At 63.1% G+C, this 25,999-nt stretch overlaps 2 protein-coding genes across 6 annotated transcripts; one reads left to right on the top strand and one right to left on the bottom strand.

Annotated features, from left to right (window-relative positions):
* The first annotated feature begins 876 nt into the window (after positions 1-876).
* SMTN (smoothelin) lies at positions 877-23,888 on the top strand. Of its 5 annotated transcripts, XM_051774138.1 has the most exons (22): positions 892-1,284; positions 6,236-6,396; positions 6,639-6,732; positions 6,826-6,904; positions 6,998-7,284; positions 8,933-9,035; positions 9,242-9,471; positions 9,598-9,661; positions 10,869-10,967; positions 11,658-11,987; positions 12,960-13,063; positions 15,142-15,258; positions 16,266-16,424; positions 16,516-16,591; positions 16,858-17,022; positions 17,582-17,644; positions 17,778-17,841; positions 18,147-18,317; positions 18,420-18,543; positions 18,615-18,766; positions 20,061-20,234; positions 22,482-22,590. In XM_051774138.1, the coding sequence occupies exons 1-21, from the start codon at positions 1,234-1,236 to the stop codon at positions 20,203-20,205; spliced, it is 2,838 nt and encodes a 945-aa protein (XP_051630098.1). In that variant the 5' UTR covers positions 892-1,233; the 3' UTR covers positions 20,206-20,234; positions 22,482-22,590. The 5 variants fall into 5 exon arrangements, with proteins under 5 accessions (XP_051630100.1, XP_051630097.1, XP_051630099.1 ...); XM_051774137.1 differs by lacking the exon at positions 20,061-20,234 and having other exon boundaries at positions 886-1,284; positions 22,482-23,888; XM_051774140.1 differs by lacking the exons at positions 16,858-17,022; positions 20,061-20,234 and having other exon boundaries at positions 877-1,284; positions 22,482-23,888.
* Positions 23,889-24,005: 117 nt separating this feature from the next.
* On the bottom strand, positions 24,006-25,740 carry SELENOM (selenoprotein M). The gene is made up of 5 exons (XM_051774176.1): positions 25,560-25,740; positions 25,442-25,477; positions 25,324-25,358; positions 24,809-24,887; positions 24,006-24,719 (listed from the first exon to the last, which is right to left on the bottom strand). Exons 1-5 carry the CDS (start codon positions 25,686-25,688, stop codon positions 24,507-24,509), a joined length of 492 nt encoding a protein of 163 aa, XP_051630136.1. The 5' UTR covers positions 25,689-25,740; the 3' UTR covers positions 24,006-24,506.
* Between the last annotated feature and the right edge of the window lie 259 nt (positions 25,741-25,999).

Genomic DNA, 25,999 nt, shown 5'->3' with positions numbered 1-25,999 from the left:
GGACTCCAGTACAGCTGAAGACCCACACTGTCAAACAGTGTGGAGTGAGATATCTGAACCAACATTCCCAATATGGAAACTGCTGGACCTTCAAGGTATCTCCACCACACCCCATCTTTCTCGCCTTTCTGGGTCCTTCCTGTGTCAGGGGATGATGTGGTCCTGCTCCATCCCATGCATCTCCGCAGGTTGCTGGGAACTCCCAGAGGAGCAGTGAACTGAATCCCTGTGACCTGCTCTGAGGAAAGTCCCTTGGTCTCTGCTGGTCAGGGCAGGGAGCAGCACCTGGCAGTTGTCTGCTTTGCAGAGCCCACAGCACCTCTGGGTGACAGCAGGAGCTTAGTCCTCTCCAGTGAACACTTTTGGCCTTTGCCCAGAAACAAGATTAAATGCAACAAAGCCTGTCCTCTGCCGAGCAGGGCTGCAGCTTGGGGTTCCATGGGATCCTCCTGACAGTCCGACACCCGGGCTTGTCTGCCCTGGCACTGCCATCTAGGATGGGAGGACAAGGATACCACAAGCACCTTCTGAGTTGGAATGAGCACTGTGGGGCATCACATCCCCAGGGACCCCTGGCAGGTGGGGGGCTCTGAGGGTGCCCTGGGCATTAATCCTGGGGTATACCAGGGAGCAGCTCAAATAGCCCTCCAGAGCATGCAGGGGCACCCCATGGTGTGAACCCCCGGGCAGGAGGTGCTGGTGACTCTCTGTCCCGCATCCCACAAGCCAGGGGTGCAGCAGCTTCTGCGGGCGGGAAGTCCCCGCGCCCGGACTGCAGCCGGTCCGGGCTGGACGAGGGGACGCTCTGCGGGCAGCGATACATCCGTAGCGGGTGTGCCACCGCAGGCGGGCCAGACCCGAGTTCCCCGGCACCGGCGTGGAGACCGGGACGGGAGGGAGCCCAGAGCCTCGGGGCACGGCACGGCGGCTCGGCTCCGCACACAGGCCTGGGCCGGGCCGGGCCGGGCACCGGGACCCCCCTCTCCGGCGGGGCGGGGCCGGGCCGACGGCGGCGGGGCGGGGCGGTGGGAAGCAGCGGGGCTGCGGCGCTGCCTGGAGCGCGGGCGGGAACGGAGACGAGCCGAGCCGAACCGGACCGGACCGGGAGGCAACAGAGTGGGGCCGGGCGGGAGCGCAGCCGAGCCAAGCGCGGGGCCGCGCTGCCCCGGACGCCCTTTGTTGTCTCGGTCGCCGCTGAGCCCCGGCCGCAGCAGCGCGGGCCTGGCGGGCGGGATGTCCCAGGAGAGCCTCCTCGGGATGGACGAGGGAGCGCTGCGGAAGCTGGTGAGTCCCGCGGCGGGAGGACCAGGGCACGGTGCGCGCTCGCGGCGGCTCTGGGGGCCGATCGGTGCGTGCCTGGGGGTACCTCGGCTCCCTGAGCCCCCCGGGCCGGAGTAGTCTGTCCCAGGCGCGGGCAGAGCGGGACCGGGCGGGCCGTGGGTCTGCCGCTCGGCCGGGGCATTCCGGAGCCCGTGTCTGGGAGTGACTGTAAGCGGTGGGGGTCCCGGGCGGCAGCACCCGGAGGGGCCCGCTCTGGCTCGGGCCGGGGTCTGAACCCAAGTGAGCTCCAGCACGAGCCCTCGCACTGCCCCGGTGACTCTGGCCCCACCGCTCTCGCCGCGCTTGGCTCTTTGCTCGCACCGCGCCCGGGCGTACCGCCTATCCCGGCTCCATCTCCTCGGCTGGCGGATCCCGCGAAACCGTTCCCTGCTGCTGGCTAGGTTCCTTGCTCCCCGCTCTCCCGGTGCGGGCTCCTGCTCTGCCCGAGGCTGGCGCGGTGCCAGGCGCACCTCCCGGGCTCTGCCCGCATGGCCGGGCATCCCATCCCCTCCTGCGCGGTGGCTACTAGAGCACCGGGCACTGCCCCGGGAGCCAGAGCCGGAGCGGGGCCCTGCTGCGGGCGATGGGCTATGGGGGAGGAGGGCCCGCGTGTCCCGAAGGCGGAACTCAGGGTTCTGGGCTGCGACCTGCTCAGCCGGGGCTATTGTCCCGGGAAGCCCCTACAACGTCCTGGCCGGCTTCGGGGACCCCCAGGGATCCCCGGCCCGGGGCTGGGCTGTGCTAGCTGCCCCGGAGGCTGAGCCAGGGTGGCCCGGGCCAGCGCTGGGGAATGGTCACGGCAGGAAACTGAGTCAGCCAGGAAGGCCAGTCTGCGGGAACAGGAAAGAGTTGGGATGCCGGCGGGAAGGGGGAGCTGTGCTGTAGGTCGGCACGGGGGCTGCCCCCGGCCGAGCCTCCTGCTGTGCCACCCTCAGCCAGCTCTGGGTGACGACAAGTAGACCTACCCGTGGCTCGTGGACTCAGGAGCCCACTGCTCCTCGTGGGATGATGTTGGGGTCGACAGATCACCCCTCCGGAGGTGCGGGGTTGGGTGGTTTGGGTTTCTCCCCATCCTGCCAATGCTACAGCTCTGCCATGTCCCAGCTGGGGTCTCCGGGGTGAAATGGAGCCCCAGGAGTGGTAATGGGTGCCGGGTCTCTGGCCAGTCTAGGGAGGTGCAGCAAGCACTGCTTCTCTGAGGGCTTTTTCTTTGACCCACTGGGCCTTTGCCTTCTGAGACTACCCTGCTCCTGACCCAGGTCTCCCTGTGCTGTGCGGCACAGTCTGGGGAAAGCCTGCTCTGGGCTGACATGAGGCAGGGAAGGAATTTTTTTTTCTGATTATGTTTTTGGCTCCACTCAGCTGGAAGAGGATTAGTCCATATAAGGGAAAACTGCCTTTCCCACCGCTTTCTCCCTGCTCCTCTGCTCTCACAAGCCCTCCACTCTGCCTTGCTTTCCTCCTTTCTCCCAGCAAGTGACACCTTGGCAGCAGCATCTGATGTCGCCAGGGATACTGAAAGAAGGAGGATAGAGGACATGAGCCCCCTGCAGCCCCCTCACCCTTGTGCTGGCTGGGCTGGGAGCTGCTGGGGACCATTTGCCTCCCAACTCTTGCCGTAGGCATCCACATGGGTCCATCTCCAGCTGCCCACTTGTACCCCACACCCAGAGAAGCCAGTTGGGATCAACCCGTGGGGCAACATAAAAGTGACTAAGGGCTTGGAGGAGCCTGGGGAGGGAGCTGTGGAGGATGGGGTGTGTGCTGCTGCAGGGTGGCCCTTAGGTGGATGTCTGGAAGCAGGGGGTTGTTTGAGCGCTCGGGGCTGTGCTGACCTCCAGGCTGTGGGCTGCTGACCTTGGGCTGGGGAATACTCCCCTCTCCCAGCCCCTCCAAATCTCAGTCTGGTTAGTTAGTGAGGATGCAAAGCCCCTTGGGGGCAGAAGCAGGGCAGGCTTGAGCTATGAAGGTCACTGCCATGAGGTCCCCTTCTTACACCCAGCAGCCTCTGGCAAAGGCTTCAGTGACCCTGAGGAGCACTGCATCCCTGCCACGTCTGTTACCCAGTGTCCTTTCTCCTTTCCTCTGCCCAGAGGCAGCCACACTCCCCATGGCTCCTTCCAAGGGTGACAGTGAACCTTGGGGCTGCAGAAGGTGCTCAATGTGGCCAGCTACTGTCCCTAGAGAGGTTTCCCTGTGGCCAGGCTTCAGTTTCCCAAGTGCTGTGTGCTCAGGCACTCCAGAGAGCAGGGATAATGGCAGCCCTCCTGGAAGAGATGCCTGCTGTGCCAGGGCTCTGAGTGCCACTGTTTTGGGTGCCAGTGGGGAAGCAGCCCATGGGTGCCATGCCAGTGCCCTTTCAAAAGCCGCTCTGTGTGCTGAGTTGGGTGTTTGCTCAGAATCATTAATTTGCTGGTGGCTGGGCAGGGCCTGTGGGGCCCTGGCATGTGCCGATCCCTGAGCTTGCCTGTGCTGGCAGGACTGGGCCCCTTGGTCCCTTCCCAGCCTTGTGGTTTCTGGCATGCTTTCCCCTGCCACGGAGCTACCAAAGCTACTCATTTGCCTCATCCCAGCTCCCTGCTGACATGGCACAAGGCATTTTCTCCTGCCCTGCTGCCATTTGTCCCATGGACAGAAGCTTTTCGAGACCAGGGTGCACGTCAAGTCCCAGCTGGAGCCTCCTGGACAGAGCAGATCCCAGAGCTGGCAGATGGGTGTCTCACAGCACACATGGGTGCCAGTGTGTTCCCTGCACCAGGGTGTGCAGGGCTGGTATTCCATTGTGTCCCCCTCTTCCTGGCACTCTGCGCTTCTGCAGCTGCTGTGCACACCCCCCTTCTTCCCCCACCCCCACCACCTCCCCTATTGCCCTGACCCAGCTGTGGGACCAAGCCACTCACTGCCAGCAGCTTATTTAGGGAAGGGCCAGGGCATTGGTCACGCAGTGTGCGGTTGAGGACTGTTTTCCTGTCCTCAAAGCCTTTGATGACTGGAGGGAGAGCCGTCCTTGCCTCATCCTTGCCCTGGAGCTCTGCCTCCAGTGCCTTGTTTGGAACTGGACATGGTTCCACCACTTCCTAGCCCATCGATGCTGCCCCATGTGAGGAGAGCTGAGCTTCCCGGCTGGTCAGGGTGGCCACCATTGCTGTTGGACAAGCTGGGGAGAGGCTGTGTCTCAGTGCCTTTGTCCTGGCAGTAGTGTGCCTGCTGCAGCAGCATCCCCGGGGGGGGGCCGGCAGCCATCCAGGATAGATGGGAAATGAGAGACCCGTGAGGATGGAGGGGCTGGTTTCCTCTCCAACAACCCCCTGCCCTGGTGGCACAGTGGCTCCTGTTCTTCCCAGCCCTTGTGCTGGTGGAGATGCCTGTTCTGGACAAGAGCCCAGGGGGCTGTAGGCTCCAGCTGGAAGAGATGGCACTGCCAGCTGGCATGGCGAGGGCTGCTGGAGTGGGAGGGAGGGAGCAACCTTGGTCCAGGCAGCTCCCCCAGAGATTATATGTGTTTTCAGCATTGGTCTGCCCTGGGAGTTGATGGTTCCAGCCACCGGCATCTTACCAGCTGGGAAAGGATAATGCTCCCAGTTGGGCCTTGATGGGTTGCAGTACTACAGTTTTAGCTGCTGCTGGGGTGGCACATGGCATCTCTGTGCCTGTTCTGTGCCTGCTGGCTTCATTAGGATAAGAATACCCTCCCTGATCCCCAGCCTCTGAGCAGGGAGGGCAAAGTCCCATGGCTTCTCAGGGGCTCTGCAGGGGGGGTCTGTGTACAGGCGGTGGTTTGGGGCCCTCCGTGTGGCTCAGCTTGGGTCCAACTGAGGGACCAACCCTGGATCCCTGCTGCAGCAGAACCTGAAGAGCCCGGATGGGTGGCCTGCTAGTGGCCTGTGGGACAGGAAGGGAGGGGACTGACGCTCTTGTCCTGTGGCATAGCCGTGGCTGCTCCCAGAGTGCTGAGGCTTGATGCTGACAGCAGCTGCTATGGGTTATGGGGTTTATTTTTCATGAGTTCCATGGGAAATCACCTCCCAGGTTCCCAGCATCGGGTCAGTGGGAGGATAGCAAGGCCTGGTTGGCTTTTCCCTGCAGATCTGGCTGCCTTCTGCCCCTTCAGCATCATGATGGGGGCTATGCACGGCCTCCTGAAAGCACTGGGGCTGGTAGCAGGGCTGGACTGAAAGAGGAAAAACAACACTGGGTGCCAGGTCCTGCCCTTGGGTGGGCTAAGGAGCACCCAGAGCACCTGTGAGATGTTCATCGGGGGCATCTGAAGGGGAGTTGTGGCCCTGCTTCCCACACATAGAGGACTGGACTTTGATTTAGGACAGATCCCACTTATGAGTTTGGCTCCAAGAGCCACCTGCCATCCTCTAGCACTGAATGAGGATGGGGAGGACTGCAGGGAGTTAGGAGGAGCCCTTGATGGAGTGCTGGGACCCTCCCAACCAACACCTCCTGGGGACCATGGGGATGGGAAGAAAACAGGCTCTGCTGTCCCTCAGCTGCTGAAGGGGCTGGCATGAATGGGAGAGCTCATTCCAGAGCTGATGGCACTGAGAGGGGGCAGAGCTGCACCAACCCTTGGACACCAACCCTTGGGGGCTGCAGGAACCACTGGTGGGTGTTCATTTCACTTGCCCATCTCTTTGCCCCTCACATGCTGGAGGTCTCAGTGCCACCCTGGCAGCCCCTCCTTGCCACGGCTGATCCCAGCATCCTGCCCTGGGGGGGCCATGCCCGCTCCCCACAGGGCCTGGCAGTGTTGGGCAGCATGCACTGGGCACGTGGGCACCACAGACAGACAGCTCCTTTGTCTGGAGCGTGGGCAACCCATGGCAGCACGGCAGAGGGTGGCACCAGGGCTGAGAAAGGGGCTCAGTGGTCAGAGCCGGTGCTGAGCCCTGCCCTGTGCATGCAGCTCGAGGCCACGCTGGACCTGGCTGAGCGGCGCCGCATCCGTTCAGCCATCCGGGAGCTGCAGCGGCAGGAGCTGGAGCGGGACGAGGAGGCGCTGGCATCCAAGCGCTTCCGCCCAGAGCGCGGCAGCCACAGACAGGACGACAAGGAGAACTGGCCACGGTGAGTCCAGTGGGGAGCCGGGGTCACCCACTGCCTCTGCCCTGGGAGATGGGGGCTGCGGTGCCTGGCCTCACTGTGGCTGGCACGGATTTGGGTGAGCTTGAAGGTGGGAGCAGCCTGGCTCCGAGCAGCTTGGCACATGTTGGGGCCCATTGCCTGGATCTGCCAGCTGCCCACGAGGGGACTTTGCTCCCAAGTGCCCACACCAGCTTCTGTCTGGCTGCTGCTCTTGCCCTGCTCAGGTCTCAGCACCTGGAGGAGGAGCAGCAGGCAGCCCTGGCCGCCTTGTCCCAGGAGCTCGAAACAATCACCAGCGTGGAGGAACTGACAAAACTGGTGAGTGACCATGTGCTGGGGCAGACTGCATGCCAGGATGGACCCTGTGCTGGGGCTGACCCTGCCTTTCTCACGGGTCCTTCCCTCTTGCAGCTGCGGGCAGCGGGTGAGTATGAGGAGCGCAAGGTGATCCGAGCTGCCATCCGTAAGCTGCGGGCTGAGGAGATCGAAGGTGAAGCACTATTCCCATGTTCTGGGGTGGCTACTTTGGAGAGCCTGGGATGTGGGCAGCTCCTTCCTGAACAGTACCTTTACTCCCATCCAGCCGCGACACTGGCTGGGAATGTGCAGAGCAGCCGGAGGGATGGCAACGAGCCCTGTACTGTGCCTGGGGATGCGAAAAGTATCCAGAGGGACAATGCTGAAACACCAGCCCTTACTGGGAGTGGGGAAAGCCTTGGTGAGGGCAGCACCAAGCCCCTGGGCACAGCCAGGAGAGGGGAGAGCAGCCGTCAGGACGATGCAGAACTGCCGGCACTGGCTAAGCTAGAGGAGAGTGGGCACAGGGGGGCTGCTGAGCAGCCCCCTGCCCAGGAGCCCGAAGTTTTGGCGGTGAGTGTGTACGGTGCTATGGGGGACAGGACCTTGCTGAAGACCTTGCACTTCCCTGGGGCTCCTGTGTGTCCGGAGCACAGAGCCCCAGGGAAGCTGTGCTTGCCCGCCCAAGGAAACTGTGGCAGGTGGGCCTGGGGTCTCAGGGGAGAGGGAGGACATGGCTGAGCTATGCCAGCATGACTCCAGCGGTGGTGAGCTGGAGCTGGGGCCTCAGGCCTGGGTGCCCCTTGGCTTCTGCCAAGGATGCAACCTGGCAGGGTTCTGGGGGCCCCTTGGTGCACTTGGTACACCCCTCCCTGCTCTGGCTCTTGGGGACAAGGCTCTTTGGAGGCAACAGCCTCTCTTGTGGCAGCTGCCTGCAGCAGTCTCCCTGCACAGCTAGAAACATTGCGCTCCCATCCTGTGATGACTGTTCCTGCCATCCATCGAGGGGCCAGGGCTCATTCTGCAGTGAAGTTGGGGCCTTTTTGGATGGGGAAAGGATGAGCTGGTAGGCAGGGCTGGAGGGAATGGGCACAGGCAGTGGTTTTCAGTGCAGCAGAGGTGACTCCCGCAGGGACTGCGTGGTGGTAGGAGATCCCTGCACCCAACCTTGTGAGGTTGCCCTTTGAGGGCAAGGGTGGGAGGGAAGAAGCAGTGGGTATAACTGCAGCCAGGGAGGAAGGCATGAGTTCCCCCATCTGCCTCCATCTAACCCTGCTTCCCCCTCCACCTGCCCCAGAGCCATAGCAGGAGGCTGCAGAGGGTATGTGGCCCTGTACCACCTTTCAGCACTGTCTGCCTCCCCATCTGGATGTGCTGGCACACTACCCCCAGTCCTGGCTGTGCTGGGACATCTCTGAACAGCTGGCAGGGCTGTCTCACTCTGTCCAGCTGATAACTCCAAATCCAAGGCCATTTCCATCCCTGGGCTTGGGACCTGGTTCCCCTGAGGGTATGGTCCTACCCCCCTACCCTGGAGTCATGGCAAGGGAAGCCCACAGTGCTGCTAGAGGCACTGGCACGGCCAGGACTGGCACCCTGTTCCCTGGCTGACACCAGGACACCCTGGCCCTGCTCACATGTGTTTCAGGGACACACCTGTCACCTGTGTGTGGACCTATGCCCAGAACATCCCATCATTTGCCAAGCAGAGCTGCAGGTGCCATGGGCAGAGACAGGGTAATGTGAAACTGGGTGCTCCCTGGATCATGAGGCCCTGGAGTGCCTGGGCTGAGGGCATGGGGCAGGAGCTGTCTTCTCCCACCTGCTGGCATCCACAGTGATAAGGCTGGTGTGCTTGGGGCAGCTGCCACAGAGGGACCCAGGTGCCAGCTCGTTGCTCTGTGCCCTGGTGCTGATCAACCTCCAGAGGAATACCAGGAGCCTCAAAGGTGCGCAGGGTTTGGGGCCCTGCTTCAGTAGAGACAGTGTCCCTGCCCACTGGAGGCAGCAGCATGTGGGGACACTTATGGTTCCCCTGCCAGCCTCCTGCACTGACCCCTGTGCAGGGACTGGCTTGTCCATCCCCAGCAACATGCAGGCAGGGACCTGGATGGCATGGGAAGAGGCCACAGCTTGCATGTTCCTGGCTGAGTGGCAGGGATGGGACACAGTCAGGGACTGGAGCGGGGCTGGTTCTGCTCTCACCTCCTGCTCTCCCCAGGACCATGAGCGAGAGGACATGGTGGAGCAGGAGCATGTCCCAGCCAGGATGCAGGAGCTGTGCAGCCAGCAGGCGGGAGACCCCCAGAAACCCAGTGTCCAGGGTGAGTCCCCAAAGATGCCCGTGGCAAAGCCCTGTCTGGGTGCATGCCCGAGGCCAGAGCTGTGCCTAGCCAGCTACAGAACAGTGGAGGGCACATCTCCCAAATGGTGGGCAGGGGAGCCAGGTGCCTGGAGGGACTGCAGGAGCAGGGATGCACTGCAGGCAGCTTCAGGCTTCTCCGAGCAGAGCCTCTTTTTTTACTCACAGAAGTGGTGTCGGGGACCCTTGTGCTTCTGGAGCTGCAGCCGGCCCCAGAGCCCAATCCGGAGCCTGAGGATGGTGTTCAGGAGCTGGAGCAGGGCCAGCCCCAGAGGCAGCAACAGGCAGCCTGGAAGGCAGGGAGCCTGGACAGCCCAGCCAGTGCTGCAGAGCCCAGCAGGAGGCAAAGCCCTAGAGGGGAGCAGCCACCCTTGGGCCAGCCTGGTGCTGTCAGCCAGGTACAGAAATGGTAGCAGCTGCCACTGTCCTCCTTGCCCAGGGCTGCTGGTCTGTGTGCAAAGGCAGCTTAATAGGGGGACTGCATGCAACCCTCAGCTGAGTGCTCTGCCCCTCTCCTCCCACAGCTCCATGTTGGGGTGCGCTGCCAGGCACTGGGGCCAGATGGGAGACAGGGGAGGCCACCAGTGGGTAAGTGCAGCCTTTGAGAGGGATGGGGAGGAGACATGAGGGCTGTGGCCCCCTGCCAGGGGGGCAGTGCTGCCCCAGAGCCCCCCACCCCCTGCTCCCCTGCCCTGCAGCATGCACATCCCAGGCAGCCCTGGCGATGTGACTCCAGCCCACACATGCTGGAGCAGGAATGTGAGTGCAGGACATGGCCAGGCCAAGGGCCACCCCTAGGCTGATTCTGCCCAGCCAAGTGGTGGTAGTGCCCACTCTGGCCAGGGAGCTGGGTTCCAGGCGTGCTGTTTACCAGGCCCCCTCTCTGGCAAGGTGGCCACAGGGCCATGAAAGGGAATCGGTTCAGCAGCAAACCCCGGCCTTTTGCATTCCTTGTCCCAATAAGGCTGAGAGCAATGCGTGGCTGGCTCTGACCACCCCCTCCCTCACCCGGGCACAGCACCCTCCGGGGCCTCCCCGCAGCCCTGGGGGATTCCAGTGGCCAGCAGCTGCCCTCTTCCTACTGCTGGGAAAACCATCCCCATGGCTGTGCCAGGAGGAAACAGAAAACCCAAAAAGCAGTTCTCTGCTCCCAGGGTCAGGGTTTCCTCTTGGAGCTGCCCTTGCAGGCAGAGATCCCCTCCCTCTGAGGCTCCCCTGGAGACTGCTGGCTCCTGGGAAGGCAGAAACCCTGGGAAGATGCTGGGCTCCAACATGGCACAGCCCAGGGTGCAGGGAAGTGTGCAGGACCTGCCCCCCCTTGCATCACAGGGGACTCAAACCTGGGTTCTGAGGAGAGGCTGAGCTTACCTCCCACCCCCAGTTCCATGGGCATCACTGACTCCAGCCCCAGAGCAGAGCCCTGCCTGCACCCTCGAAGGCTGAGCCACCCAGCTCCCTCACCCTCCCCTCCAGAGACAATGCTAGGGCCTGGCAGGGATAGGGGTCATCCCGACCTTTTGGCACAGACCCCAGGTACCCCCCACTGCCTTGCTGGGCACAGATCCTGCCATCCTCTGCGGTGTAGTTTGGCGCTACAGGGCAGAGCCCATGCCTGGCGTGTGGGGCAGCCTACAGGTGCTGGCAGATTTTGGCACTATGCACTGGGGAGTATGGCGTGAAAGGAAGGGGGACTCCAGGGTGCTGTACTGTGGGGGTGGCAGCAGCACCCTGTGCTGTGCTCACTCTCTGCTCTCTTTGTCCTGTTCCTTGCCTATCTGTGCTGTCTCTTCCCAAGCGCCAGTGTCCACCCAGGATCTAGTAGGGACCCCAGCTCGCCTGAACACTCACCAGTGGGAGCAGGTGCCCTCCTCCTTGTGCCCAGCTGGCCCCACGGGTAAGATCTCAGTGGTGCCTGCCTCTGTTCTCTGCTTCCTGCTGGTAGGAGATTCCTGGCGGAGCCTTGGCAGACATGGAACTCCAAAGTACCGGGACGCTGCAGGATGCTGCTGGCCACCCACTTGCTCTTTTGCTCCCTGCCCAGTATCCCTCCTTCCCTCCCTCCCATCCATGTTCGAAAGCACCTGGCCCTGGCAGGAGTGGGGAGAGGGGGCAGAGACTTTGAGGGGCTGCAGCCATCTCGGGGGGTGATGCATGTGTAGTGGGGTCTCTTTGGGGCAGTAATGCATCTTGTGGGCACTGTGGAGAGCTGCATGCATGGTCAGACACCCCAGGGGCGTTGTGCATCGCGTGGGCAAGCTGGGGGGCTGCATGCACGCTGTGGCAACCTGGGGTGGGGGCAGCATGCTTCTTGTCGGCATGCCGGGGGCTGCATGCACGGTGTGACACCCTGGGGTGGGGGCAGCATGCTTCTTGTCGGCATGCCGGGGGCTGCATGCACGGTGTGACACCCTGGGGTGGGGGCAGCATGCATCGCAGCAGGCACCGCAGGATGGGGGGGCAGCGTGCATCGCAGGGGGCACCCCGGAGGGCTGCATGCACCGTGCGGGACCAAGCAGGGCTCGCAGTCCCGGTGGGGTCACCCGCGGGCGGCTGCAGCCCGGTGACCCTGCGCCCATCCCCGCAGCGCCACGCTCCGCCGGACCCCCGCCGCCCTCCGCCGCCGGCTCGGTGCGGGAGCGCGCGCAGCGGTTTGGGCCGGCGGGGGCGGGCGGCGCGGGGGGGCGGGCCGGGACCGGGGCCGGGGCCGCCCAATGGCAGCGGGGGCCCCGCACGGCCCCGCCGGCGCCCGCTCAAAACGCGCGGGGCAGCGGCGGCGCAGAGCAGCACCCGGCTCCGTGCCCCGCCGGCCGCCGCCTCGACGCCATGAAGACCTTCTTCACCATCGAGATCAAGGATGGGCGTGTGCAGCCCCTCGCTCCCCGCATCACGGCCGCCCCCAGCAGCCAGCGGGCAGGTGGGCACTGATGGGGTATGGGGCGAGCAGGACGAGTCAAGTGGGCAGCTGGCATGTGCCAGGAGGCTAGACGCTGTAGGAGTGATGGGCATGGTGGGTGTCACTCAAGGGAGGTGGGACTGGGAAGGGTGGGCATCTGTCAGGAAAGTGGGTACCACAGTGGAATGGGTGCCAGCAGGGCCATAAGCACTGCGGGACCATGCTCCCGATGGGACTATGTGCACAGCTTGGCAGTGGTGCAGGTGGGTGCCAGTGGACAGCCAGGCACTGAAGGATGGTGGGCACTAATGGGCAGGTGGAGGCACAGGTGGAGGCAGGCGGGCAGTGCTAGGCCAGGCTGGTGCTGATGGGCAGCAGCAGCTGCTGACAGCCCAGAGGCTGAATACGGGTGTTGCCAGAAGATCAGAGCTTGCCTGGCAGCCGTCACCCCTTGGCAGGCACACTCGGCCTGCTCAGGGCATCTCAGTCCAGAGAGACCACCTGGTCCTGCAGCCTGTCCCCAACCCTACTGTCCTGATATGTCTGTGCTCGGGTTCATTCCCAAATTCCTGCCCTGCCCCCACAGCCCTGCCCCATCCTCTGTCCCCACTAAACTGCTGGCTCAGGGGAGCCCATGCTGTCCTGGTGTGTCCTGTTCCACTGCTGTGCTGTGTTTGCTCCAGCCCTGCCCCAATCCTGCCTGCCTGCAGACGCGGCTGACTCCTGTGGCCATCCAGGGGGTCTTGGATCCAACTGGAGCACTGTGGAAAGTGCCCTTCCTTGGGAGGAGGATAAGCCAGGGTGGTGAGGGGGGCCTGGCTTTCCCATCCCTTGCCTGTCCCCAGAACCCTTTCCCTGTGTCAGAGCTTGGTGCTTGCTGTCGGGGCAGGATGTGTGGGGCAGCGGGGCTGCCCAGCCGGAGCCAATCCCCAGCCATGGAGCTGAGCCTGCCAGGCTGGGGCAGACCCCACATGCTTCTTCCTCCCCTTGCAGAGGTGACCCTGGGGCTGCGGAGCACCCCCATCCGCATCACCACCATCCCCAGCAGTGTCAGCAGTATCTGCAACATCAGCAGTGTCAGCAGCAATGTCACCAAGGTAAGTGCCCAGGGGGCCTTGGTGCTGCAGGGCCATGTTCCACCTGGGCATCACCTGACAGCTCTGGGGCTTAGGGTGGGGACCAGGGACCAGCAGGGTGGCAGCATGTTCTGGGGGCTCCAGCTGATTTTGATTGGTGCTTTTGTTTTGTTTTGGTTGGGGTTTTTTTTCCATCAAGAGACCCTTGGCTTTGTGTGTGGTTGCACAGCCCCACATGAGTCTCCTGCACTCTGGACTGTGCCACCATGTACCCACAGTTGGGGAGGGGGAGCGAAGTGAGATGGGAATCTTTTTTGGATCTCTGTCTGTTTTAAACACCTTTAAGGGTGGCAGCAACTCAGGGAAAAACCCGTTGCCGCCCACTCCTGGTTTTCCTCCTGGGGATGGACCTTGGCCGTGGCACTGGGGAACCTGCCTTGGGGTGGGGCTCCCTGAAGACCTCTAACCTACCCTGGAGCTGAGTTGGGGTCTTGCTTGCTCCCACTCGGCGATCCTGAGTGGAGAGTGGCGTGGCAGTCCCAGCCCACCTGGCCCAGGAAGGATTCTTGGGTGTGACTAGAAAAAAACCTGAAAAAACAACCAGTTTTTTCAGTGTTTTGGGGGGAGAGTGGGCTGTGGCCACTCTGGGGCTGGGTGCACACAGGAGGCAGCCGTGCGTGCAGCCCTTCAAGTGCTTTTGTCTGCTCCTGCCCATCTAGGGTAATGTGAGGCACCCACGCGCCGCCTTGGCAGGAGCTGAGATGTCAAACACAGCTCTGCCTCACTCATGGCCCCGCGCGCGCCTGGCTGCCTCTGTGGGAACAGCGCTGCCAGTGGCCCGTGGTACTGCCAGTGGCCTATGGCACGCTGGTGGCTGTGGCACCACTGGCTCACCCTGTCCTCAGCTCAGTTCTCCTCAGCATGAGGCAGGCAGTGCCCACAGCCTGGCAGGGTTGCCCTCAGGTGCTGCCCACACCTGCCGGCAGGTCCTACCTGTGGGCAGCTCACTTCCCCATGCTAATGCGCTTGGGCAGACTTGGCCTGAGCACCTGTCAGCTCTCATTAAGGTATTAGTGGGGCTGCCTGGAGGGGTGGGGGGCCTGAGACCCATCAGCTGCTTGGTGGGAGATGCAGCCGCCAGGTGTGCTCCCAGTGGGCAAAGAGGAGGAGGAGGAGGAGGAGAAGGCAGCAGTGCTGGCAGCCCTGCCAGGTAGGGCTCGGTTGGAGGGACCAGCAGGCTGCAGGGACCTGGGGACAGTAGCCACTGCAGTGTGTCCTCTCGCTGGTGGGGTGTTGCCTATGCCCATCGTGCAGGGACCCCCCGTGGCGCAGGCATTAGGCAGCATGGGGGTATGGAGACCTCTAAAAATCCTGGCTGTGGCTGAGGCCCTTGCACCAGTGCCAGTCTGGGGCTGGAGGTGTCGATGTGCTGTGGGTGATGCTGGCTCAAAGTGGGAGGGCACTCGGACGAAAGGGCACAGCAGTGGTTGGCCCTGTCACTCATCCAGCACAGCAGTGGTTGGGACTGGTTCCCCCTGCTGTATCCCACAGCCTCCAGGCTGGTATCTGGCCCTGGCAGCCACCAGGGCAGGGGGGCCACTTGCAGAGCTCCCCTTGCCAAGCCACCTGGTCCCAAAGCCGGACACACTGCCAAGTGTGTCGCCTGGCTCAGCACCCCTGTGCGGGACCCCCGGCTGCTGGGACCAGAATAGCCCACAGGCAGGGAGTGGGCTGGCCTCCAGCTGGGGGGGGTGCCTTGCACCCCTATAAAGGGCAACAGACAGCTGAGCGAGGCTCACTGCAGTGCCTGCACCGCCGCCATGCTGGGGGTCAGCTTGGAGGGGCTGGCACAGGCCGGGACGGCCAAGCTGGCTGAGCTGCGTCAGGAACTGGCAGCGTTCCGGGGGGTGGCAGAGGGGCAGCTGCAGTGGGCGCTGCAGTGGGTGCAGGCGTTGGTGCAGGCACTGCAGACACTGGAGCAGGAGCACCTGGAGCTGCGGGCAGAGCTGGGGCGCCTGGGCCGCTGCCTCGACCTGCTGGCACCAGGGCTGCAGGAGCCCCCTGGGGAGGACATCAGCACCCTCTTTCTGGAAGCACAGGACCCTTGCACCCACTTTGAGGGCACCGAGGAGCCCAGCGGCCCTGTGGCCCATCCACCCGCTTTCTCCAGCACGTGCCAACAATCGGCCCTGCACCTCTCCCGGACCAACAGCAGCGTGAGTGTGGGCAGCCCTGCCCCACGGCAAGGGGTGGGAGGGGGCACCGGCCCCTGGGGCCCCTAGGGGTGTCTGGAGCCCAGACACGAGATGGAACTGTGGCTGCGGTGCACGGGGACACGACACCGTGAGGATCTACCACCCCTAGGGCTCACTGTGGCACGGCTGCAGCGCCTGCATTGCTGGCGTGCCGGGCAGGAGGCCACAGGTAGCTGTCCTGCCCCTGCCACAGTGCCTGGCACAGGTGGTGACATGGGTGCATGTGGCCAGTGTCAGCTCCTGCCGATGGCTTTGCCATGGGCCAGGTGCCGGGCTGCAGGATGCAGGATTGAGCCAGGTGTGTGCATGTCTGCTCCAGGCCAATTCCAGCATCCCTGCTGCCTCTGTGCCCTATTCCGGGCCTGGCCCGCTGCCTGCCGTGCATTGCTGGGGGGTCAGGCTGAAAGGGACTTGGCATCCTGGCTGTGCTCAGGCAGGGGCCCAGCTGGCCTGGATCCTGGCAGGGATACGGGGGAGGCTCTTGATCTCTTGCACAAGCTCTTCTCTCCACTAAGTCCCTTAATTCCATGGAAATCCCTTGTGCTGCTAACAGCACGCACTGGCCTTGCCAGCACCTTGCCTGCTGCTGGGCACCAGGCACTGCCCAGCCTGTAGCCCCAGGCAGCCCCTGCCTGCTTGGGGGCCCAGCCACCTCCTGACAGGGAACAGGGAGTATCTGGAGATATTTTGGCAGCCAGACTGGGAGGAGATCAGGGACTGCTGGGCCCTCCAGGGGCAGTGAGTGCCACAGGGGGATGGCGTGACGCCCTGCCTGCCTTGGGCACTGCAGATGCCTGCAGTGTCCCACCAGCTGAGAGCTCTTATGCCACATGTGGCACATCCTCTCCAGAGTCCTCACTGCCTGCGGCACTGAGCAGGTGTTAGGGTGGTGGGGGCCTGGACCCTGAGCAGCGGTAGTGAGGTGGCTGAGCTGGCAGGGGCTCAGCTGCACCGTACTGTCCTTGCAGATGGATCCGGAGGTGGTGGAGCAGCCCCAGGTTCTGAGGCTGGAGCCAGAGCTACCCAACGGCATGGAGAAGGTGCAAGTGAGGGAGGTAGAGAGAAGGAGCAAGCTGAATGTCGAGGAGCTGAGCAGGATTGAGGATGAGGATGTTCTGGATAAGATGGTACCTCTGCCTCTGGCTCGGGCTCCTGGGGGAAAGTAAAGGGACCCCAAGCTGATGGCAGAGGAGTGATGTTGACATCTCCCTCCTGCAGCTGGATCGGACAACAGACTTTGAGGAGCGACGGCTGATCCGAAATGCCATGCGGGAGCTGCGCCAGCGCAAGCGAGGTACTTGGGGAACAGTGACTCCCACTGGGGTTGGAGCAGTGGCGGAGGCAGTGTGGAGTGCTAGAGTGGGGCTGTCCAGCCACAGGGAAGCTGGAGGTTGCGTGCTGGGTCCTCTCTTGCCCCCCAGGCTGTGCCAGGCTGAAGACATCATACTTCCCATGAGCTAGTTGTGGGACAACAGCAGCCATAGGACCTCTGGTGTGGTGTGGATTGTGTCCACCACCCTGCCTCTCACTGCTGATGCTGTCTCCCACCTCTGTTTGCAGACCAGCGGGAGAAGGAGCGAGACCAGCGGCTGCAGGAGGCTAGGAGCCAGGCTATGGCGGGAAGGGCTGGCCACGCCACCGAGACCACCACCACACAGAGCACTCAGTCAGCTGACGGCTCAGCACGCAGCACCGTCACCAAGACTGAGCGTCTCGTCCAGTCTAGTACGGGCCAGGCTGGGGGGCAGTGGGCTCACTGACCAGTGTGCTGGCCCTTCAGTGGCCATGCAGAATCCTTCCCAGTGCTCTGCCACCACAGCTCCTCGGCCACTCACTATTTGTCCTGGGTCTGGTCTGACTGTTCTGGGAGCAGCACTGTAGTGCAGGGCTGAGTTTCTGGCTTGCTCAGAGCTTGCCTGGGGATCATTAATGGATCTGCTCTGGTGACGTTCCACCTGATCTCCACTCTCTTGGGGTAGCAGGGCCTTGTCTATGTCTTCGGCCTGTCTCCTGTCCCCTACACCCCGGTTCTCCCAGTCCCTAGGTGGCTCAAGCCAAGTGGCTGCAGGGGTTGAGGGATGCCCCAGCTCTCTGCTGCTTTGCGCTGTCCTCTTTGCTCTGCCTGGGGGGCACGTGCCCTCTGTCCTCCCTCTGCCTGCCATGCCTCTACCACCTGGGACTTCTACCCATTGCACTGCATGGGTGTGAGGGTGCTTGACAGCAGCGGGTGTCTGTGGGTGCTGCTGCTCCCAGCCCAGCTGTTCCTGTTGCCTTGTCTCTGCAGGTGATGGCACCAAGACCTCCCGTACCACAACCATGGAGTCGAGTTATGTGAAGAGATCGGACAGTAAGAGCTTTCCCTGCCCTTTCCCTGCAACATTGTCAGAGTATAACCCTGGGGCATCACTGCCCTGGGGCAAGCCAAGTCCCACCTGCCTCAGCTCCTGCCCAGGGCTTCTTTCCTTCCTCTCTTTCTGCAGGTGGCAACAGCACATTTGTTCAAACCAAATCATCCTACAGCTCCTCGTCCAAGAAGACTGGCAGGTGAGTGGTGGTGTCTGCGGAGACAGGCACGTATGGTCTCTGTCACTCATCTGCTTGCAGTGTCCCTGTGCGAGGGTGTCCCCAAAGCCTCCTGGTCCTTGGGGTATACTCACTACGTTCAGAGGTCCTCATGGGTCCTTCCATGGGCACAAAGATGTCTGCCAGCTGGGGACCTTAAGCCACTCCCTTCTGTCCTAGGGACATGGAGGATTCTGAAGTGCCAGGGCTGGCAATGGGCTGAGGCCACTGCTTGCCCCTCCCTGGGCCACCTGGAGCCCCCTTCACATTGTTCATCTCTCTCCCAGCGTCTTCGACCGTGAAGATGAGAGTGCCTCCAGGCAGAGCAGCCTGGCTGCACTGGAGCGGCGTCAGGCAGAGAAGAAGAAGGAGCTAATGAAGGCTCAGAGCCTGCCCAAGACCTCAACCTCACAGGCACGCAAGGCCATGATGGAGAAGCTGCAGAAGGAAGGCGGGAGGTGAGGCTGGGCCTGGGGCAGGCTGGCTGGGGCAGTGAACACAGTGCAGATAACACCCCACAGCTAACACCCATGGATAACACCCCGTGTCTCCTGCCATAGCTCACCAAACCCCGCAGCATCACAGACCAGTGTGCAGCGCTCCTCCAGCTTTGGCGTGCCCAATGCCAACAGTATCAAGCAGATGTTGCTGGACTGGTGCAGAGCCAAGACCCGGGGCTACGAGGTGGGTGCCACCTCCTCTTCCCATCCCAGGGCCGGTCACTCTGTCCCTTGGTAACTCTCTTGCCTTCTCAGCATGTAGACATCCAGAACTTCTCATCCAGCTGGAGTGATGGCATGGCCTTCTGTGCCTTGGTCCACAACTTCTTCCCTGATGCGTTTGACTACAGTAAGCTGACACCCCAGAACCGCCGCCACAACTTTGAGGTGGCCTTCTCTTCCGCAGAGTATGTACCTCTCATGCCATCATATGAGCTTGGGGTGGCTTGGGGCAGCCTCTTCTGCTCGCTGCTGGGGCGAGGGGGGACACACGGGGGTGATGGTGCTGGAGGTGGGTGCCCATATGTGTCGCTTCCCCCATGTCATGCAACAAGGTTGGGTGCTGGGTGGGAAAGCAGCAGCTGCCTGGGCAGAGTCACGAGAGGCCAGTGCAGCCCAGTCTTGTGTGGTGAGAGGGTGAGCGTGGCGGTCTGGGTTCCCAAGCACAGGGCAAGGCAGCAGATCCCAAGCCCACCTGGCTGCAGGCAGTACATCCCATCCCAAGGTGCTGGGTTTGGGACTGCAGCCTGTGGGTAGCGGGGTTTGCCCGTGCCAGGTACCTCCTTTCACAGTCATAGGGGCTCAAACACCATTGCAGCTTCTCTAGTCTCCTCCCTTCCCCTTTTGCTTCTGATTTTCCTGGGTGCTGAGAGATGGGAGTGCGCCCAGCTGGAGGGCTGGCAGCCAGCCCCTCTCTCCTTCCTTCTGTCTCTCTCCCACCCCTCCACTCCTCTCCTTCAGTACCCTGCCCGGGGGCAGGGCCAGGGGTGGGGGTCCCATTCAGCTGGTGTCCGGGGCCATGGGGTGAGCTGGGGGCTCCCATGAGCTCCCTGGGTGCCGTGGTGCTGTTTGGTGGAGCAAGAAGAGAGCTGCAGGCCTAGCTCTTGGCGCTCCTGGTAATGGATTTTTTGCCTTAATTGGGGAACCAGTGCACGGACTTGAGAGAGCCATCATCTCTCCGGCCTGGAAGCCAGGTGGCCTCTTGTCCTTCCTCCTCCAGCTCTTGTGAGCATCCTCTCCTGAGCTTCCTGCACCAGGGCTGTGCTGCGTGGTTCCAAGCGGAGCTGGGCAGGAGGGCTGGGCTTGCCCCGCCATCCTCCCAACAGGTCTATATAGGAGCTATATAGAGTGTCGCTCCACTCTGGAACCCGCTCCCTGAGCACCTGGCGCACCAGAACACCTCACTCCTCCTCTTCCTCCTCCTCTGTCTGTCCTTCCCTCTGAACCTCACGCCTCTCCACGCCGCTCACCTGCTGCCCCTTCCCCCTCCCCTTGCTTGTGCTCTCCAGTCTCACTGAATGGCCTTGGCACGGGGTGCCTGGAGCCTTCCTGCCCCTGCATCGCGCACCCCCGGAGCATGCCAGAGCAGAGCAGCTTCTGGGGGGATGGGAACTGCACTGATCTGTGTCTCTTGTTTTCTCTTCCTCCCCTCCCTGACTGGGCTGTGGTCACTGGCTTGCCCCTCTCTCTCCCTGCACCCAGGAAGCACGCGGACTGTCCACAGTTGCTGGACGTGGAGGACATGGTCCGGATGCGCGAGCCAGATTGGAAGTGTGTGTACACATACATTCAGGAATTCTATCGCTGCCTGGTCCAGAAGGGGCTGGTAAAAACCAAAAAGTCGTAGCCCATTGTCACCCCCCCCAAGGACCAATGGTGAGAACCTTCCCCTCCAAGTATCTGCCCGTGCCCCACCACCACCAGGGCTCGGCTGGGAAGCAGTTGCCGCGGCTGGGGACAAGGCTGGGGGATGCCAGTGGGCAAGGGGCAAGTCCCGGTGGTGCCAGGCAGGGCCCCACTGCAGCCAGGAGATAGGCAGAGGCAGCTGGCAGATGAGCAGAGGCAGACTGTCCTTGGGCCTTCTGGAATAGCACCCATGGGGGTTTGGGCAGTGGGGACTGTGTCATGCTATAGGGATCTTGACTCTCCAGCTCTGGGGAGGGCAATAGTGAGAACAGATCCCTCCCCCTGGCTGAGCCTGATCCAAGGATGAGCTGCTGGGGACTCAGCTCTGTGCTCTGAGAGGCGCCGCCTGAAATGTGGGTGACCCCCCCGGGCTGCTGCAGCATTACTGCTTGCACTTGCTGCCTCCTTTCCCTCCCCAGCGTGCATATGCCCAGCCCCGAGGTGCTGCCTGCTCATATATGGGCAGGAGCAGGAGTCTGGAAAGTGTGACTCAAGGCTCAGGTCCTGCCTTATCCTGCAGTGTTTGTGCCTGTCTCGGAGCATCCTGTCTGGTGCTAGAGCCATGGCTCCCCTGGCTCTGCACAGCACTGGCACACCGGAGCCCAAACAATGGCTTTATAAGGGCAGAGCTGCTCTCTGTGTGCTGCCATTACTCCGCCATCACCCCCGGAGCCAGGCAGGGGCTTTTCCAAGGCCCTGAGTGGGGCCCCCCATCCCCACGGTGGCCGAATCATGAGGTGGGGCTGGTGCCAGCCAGGTCGTGGGCTCAGAGCCCACTGACCAGCGTAGCAAAGGCACCATGGGAAGGCTGGGACTGTGGGGGCTGGGGTGGGGATCTCCTGGGCCTTAGTGCTCCCCAGGGGCTGGCAGCAGCTGGGGGTCTGTCCTCAGAGAGGGGGGGAGGAAGGGGGGGGCTGTTCTGGAGGGTCATGGCACACCGTGGGGCTACCGCAGGGGGAGGGGGGGACAGAGATGAGGGTGTGGTGGTGGTGGGTGGCAGCATGGGATTTGGACCCTCCTTGTGCATCCTGTCCTTGCAGCAGAGCCCTGCTGGAGGGTGGCCCAGGGCCAGAGCAGCTGAGCCAGCCATGGCAGCAGCAGGGGCTGCCAGTTCATGCCAGCTCAGCCCCCAGTGCTGGCACAGCCCTTTCTCCAGCAGCAGCAGCAGCCGGGGTGCTCCAGCACCATCAGTTCCCATAAGGGGACAATGCTTGGCAGGGATGGAGGGGCCTGGGCAGGGCCAGGATGGGGGTTGCAGCAGTGGCAGGGTTGCTTCTCTGCCCCCCTCCCCCCCCCCCGCACCTACTCCCCCAGTAGAAAGACTAGAGGATGGAGGTGGCTAGATCACCTCCATGCCCTGCCTGGTTGTCATAGTGACCCATAATCGTGTTGTCAACGGCCCTGAGCACCCAGGGAGCCCCAGTTTGGGGACAAAGCGGCCCAGGGAGCTGGATGGGTGGTGAGGACAGGGTGGGCACCCCAGCAGAGGAGCAATGGTAGAGCCCTGAGGCTGTGGGGATTGGGGCACAGCCATGGCTGATCTGCCATGGCCCCCCGAGGCTGGTAGCTGCTGGAGCAGGGTCCTGCACGGACCCCTACACCATGCTGGAGCTGGGAGAGGAGGCAGTAGGCACAGACCAGGTTGAACTCACTGAAGCAGGGCAGTGCCCACCCCAATAGTGCTGGGCCTGGGGCAGGCAGGCCTGAGCTCTAGTCTGGGGCAAAGCTGGGAGCCGGGCTGGCAGGAGGCAGAGGAGCAAGGCCAGGGCTTGAAGCAGGAGTGAGGGGCAGCCTGTGACCGAGATCCGCCCCCCATTCCTGCTTTCCCTGGACCAGCCGGTGAGGCTTGAGGCTTCAGAGATATGTGCAGGCAAGCAGGGCTCTCCCTAGGGGGCGCACCAGCAGCCGCTGGAGGAGGAGAGGGGTGGGCACAGCCTGAGCAGGGCGTGACTACCACCACCAAGAGCTGGGGCAGAGAGCACTGGGGGGCAAGGGGTGCAGGCAGGTGGACAAACCCCCCAGGACAGGCAGCCTCCAGGGCAGGCAACACATCATCTTCCCAGCGCCAGGAGCGGCAGGACCGGGGGTACCAGAGGGCAGGCAGGAGCCACGTGGGGCTGAGGGAAGCAGTGCCCAGTGCCAGCAGGCCCTGGGCAGTGTGGGGTTCCATCCCAGCCTCCACGCAGGGCAGCTTGCCTGAGGGTTTCACCTCTGCAGGATGCTGGTGGACTGCGTGCCGCTGGTGGAGGTCGAAGACATGATGATCATGGGGAAGAAGCCAGACGCCAAGTGCGTCTTCACCTACGTGCAGTCCCTCTACAACCACCTGCGTCGCCACGAGTTGCGCATGCGGCAGAAAGAGTGCTAGAGCCTGCCCTGCCCACCCCCCTACTGTCCTTGCTGCCAGGGCTGCCAGTGGGCAGGGGAGCTGCCTGCCCCAGGAGGGTCTGGCAGGGCCACAGGTCTGGCACTGGGGACAGGGGGAACTCTGACACCCAGACAGTCCCATGCCTCTGCCTTGCCAGAGCTGCCTCTGCCCCAGCCAGCTGCGGGCTGACCCCATGAGCAGGGCCAGGCAGGCACTGCTGGGGATGCTCCTGGCTTGGCTTGTCCCCTGCGCTCCAACCTGTTAAGTTATTTGTTCTTCAGGAACTGTGTACCCTGCGGGCAGCACTCCTGTGTCCCTGGGTGGCACAGCTGCACCCTCAGGCCTGGGGCACAGTGTGGGTCAGTGGCTGAGCAGGACCCTGTAGCCTAGCCAGGCATCCCACAGGCAGCACCTGTCAGTGGTTCCCTTGGCTCCCTGTGAGGAAGCCCCTCTGCCCACCGCAGGCCCTGCTTGGTGTCACCTCCCTGGGGACAGCTCCACAGCTGTGCTGACACCCTGCTTCCCACCTTCACGTGCACCTGGGGCACTTCTGCACTAGGGGCTGCAGCACCTGTGGGCTGGGGAGTGGGCAGGGGTGAGAGGTCCCAGGAGAGCACAAGGCTGAAGGAGCGAGCCAGGATGGCAGCCCCTTCTCCCCTCTCCTGCTCAGGGCACCACGCGCTCAGCGCCGCTCGCCCCTCCGTCACGTCTCTACACCTGTAATGACACGTGTACCAACACCAGCCAGACAATAAAGGTTTACCTAGGGTGATGCCTCTGTTTCAGGTCCTTGTACCAGTGGCACAGCCCATACTGCAGTGCCTGAGGAGCACTGGCAGTCTGGCCACTCCTGGCCTCTCTGCCTGCAGCCCCACTGCTTGCCCAGCCTGGAGGGACACGGTACTCCTCCACTCATTGATAATGTCTGGAGCTGAGGGGCCCCTTCAGTGCCCCACCCTGACCAGTGCTGTTGGTTTGCTGTGCGCCCCCCCTGCCCCCCATCACCCTCAGGCCTGGCTGTGCCCTGCTTCCTTCCCTGGCTCAGGACCAGATGTCTCCACTGGGCTAGCACAGCCATGGGGCTACAGCTCAACACTACAGGACCAGCTCATGGGCTCGTGCCCATCCCCCTGTGCCCTGTGAGAGCAGCTGTGGTGCCCACCTTCATCCCTCCATTGTGTGGGGTGGGGGGGTGGCACAGGAACAGCACAGTTCGTTCACAGGTTGGTTTGTGGCTCACCAGCAGTGGCTGTAATCCTGCCATCCTCTCCTGCCTCTGAGCAGCTCTGGGGCACCCAGCTCCCCTTGGCACAGAGCAGTGCAGGATGCACACCACCAAGCCTGCCCTGAAAAGATGACACAGTGCAGCCAACTATATATAAAGGCTTTACTGGGTGCTGGATACAAGATAACCCTACTGGGGGGTAAAGCCCTCTCCCTGGGGCAGCTCTCCCACCTTTGGGACTCAGCACATCTACCCTTAGCACCTGTCGCTTTCTGCTGAGGGTTTCATCCTGTCCCATGCAGGTAGGATGCAGCTGCCCAGTTGCCGGGAGCAGCTAAACCTCCGGGCACAGCAAGGGAGTGCAAGGAATGCTGCTCCTCCCAACTGGCCAGGGATAACAGGCTGCAGGCATGGGAAGGCAACGACCACCACATGGGAACCTTGGGATGCCCACAGTGCCCAGGAAGCCCCTGCTCAAAGTCTGAGCTACTCAGGGCATCCTTGGAGCAGAGGCTACACAGCACCAAGCAAGAGCGGGGGGGGGGGGCAGCTCTGCCACTCCACAGCACTATCCCCAGCTGCTGTAACACCCTCGTTCCCTGTGCTGTGGACTGGCTGCAGGACCCTGTCCCAAGTGCAGCACTCCTCACTAGAGGTCTGGGTGTTCTCCCTTGTCACGTTTGAGTGGGGTCTTGATGCCAGTGGTGGATGCTTGGGGGGGTGGCAGTGTGGGCAGAGGCTTGGCAGGGGCAAACTGGAACTCCTCGGGCACGGGGGCATCAGGCGTCTCCTTGCGGTAGAAGCCCAGCTCCTGCACCAGCCGGTTGATCTCCTCCCGGGTCATGTCACTCAGGGGGATTCTCTGCGCCCAGACAGGGGCTGCAGCCTGGCATCCACAGAGCACTGACCACCCCAGGCCCTGTAGCAGTGGGTGCCATGCTGCCCACTCACCTCCAGCTCCTCGTACCGGTGGCTGAGGAGCACGAGCTCGGGGTCAGCACCGGGCAGGTGTTTCATCTCCAGGTTATGGCTGGATGATGTGTCAAGGAGCAGACAGCACTGGGCAGGACCATGCAGCCCCTGTCCCATCACATCCCATTCCATCCTCCATCACATCCCACTTCTGCCCATTCTATACTGTCCTCCATCCCTTCTGTCACATCGCATTTTCTCCCATCCCATCCTTCATTGTATCACATCCCTTCCTGTCCTACATGTCATATCACACCATCCTCCATATCCTCCTATCCTGCCCTGACCCATCCCATCCCCCAACCATCCCGTCCTCGACTCTTCACCCAGCCCCATCCTCCATCTGATCCTTCCCTCAGCCCGTCCCATCTTCCATCCCATCCCTTCACACCCTGTCCCCTCGCATCCTGTCCCGCCCCTGTCCCATCCCATCCCGTCCCATCCCATCCTGTGCACTCCTGCAGGGCCCCAGCGCTGCCGCCTCCGCCGGGTACTAGAGCGGGATGTCCTGGGTGACGAATGCCTTCACCTGCGGAGAGCGGCCGGCCCGGCCCGGCCCGGCTCAGCGCGGGACGGCCCCGGCTCCCCGCGCCCCCCGGCCCCGCTACGTACCTCCCTGAGGCGGTTCAGCCGTCACCCGCCGCAGGTCTGAGGAAAGGGACACCCCGTCAGGCACCCGGCGGGCACCGGCTCACCTCCGGCCCTCCCCGCGCGCCCTGCCCGCGCTCACCTCCACCTTGCCCCGGGCCAGGTCCCGCAGCGCGGCCCCGCGGAGCTGGGGGAGCTCCGAGCAGCGACCCGCCACCAGCGCCGCCGCCAGCAGCACCCACAGCCCCGGCCCCGGCGGCACCGCCCGCATCGCCCTCACCGCCGCCACGTCCGCCCGGCCCGGGCGCGCGCACGGCACCGCGCCTGCGCGCACAACCACCACAGACACCCGTGCACGCGCGCACCACGCACGCGCACGGCACACGCTGAAACACCGAGAGACCCGGGGGGCGCGCGCACCCTCCCTGCGCACCCACAGCACACACTGAAACACCCTGAGACACCCGGGCAGGGGGCGTGCGGGCACACACAGCCGTGCACGCTCACACAGCTGTACGCGCACGCACGCTCGGGCGTGTGCCCGCAGCTCTGCACAGCTATACGCAGTCTGTACAGAAGCAC

The sequence above is a fragment of the Manacus candei genome, unplaced genomic scaffold (assembly GCF_025592945.1).
Source record: "Manacus candei isolate 608988 ecotype Guabito, Panama unplaced genomic scaffold, ASM2559294v1 h1tg000189l, whole genome shotgun sequence".
In the NCBI taxonomy this organism is placed as follows: domain Eukaryota; kingdom Metazoa; phylum Chordata; class Aves; order Passeriformes; family Pipridae; genus Manacus; species Manacus candei.
The sequence above is the reverse complement of the archived record's forward strand: the minus strand, read 5'-3'. Positions and strand labels throughout refer to the sequence as shown.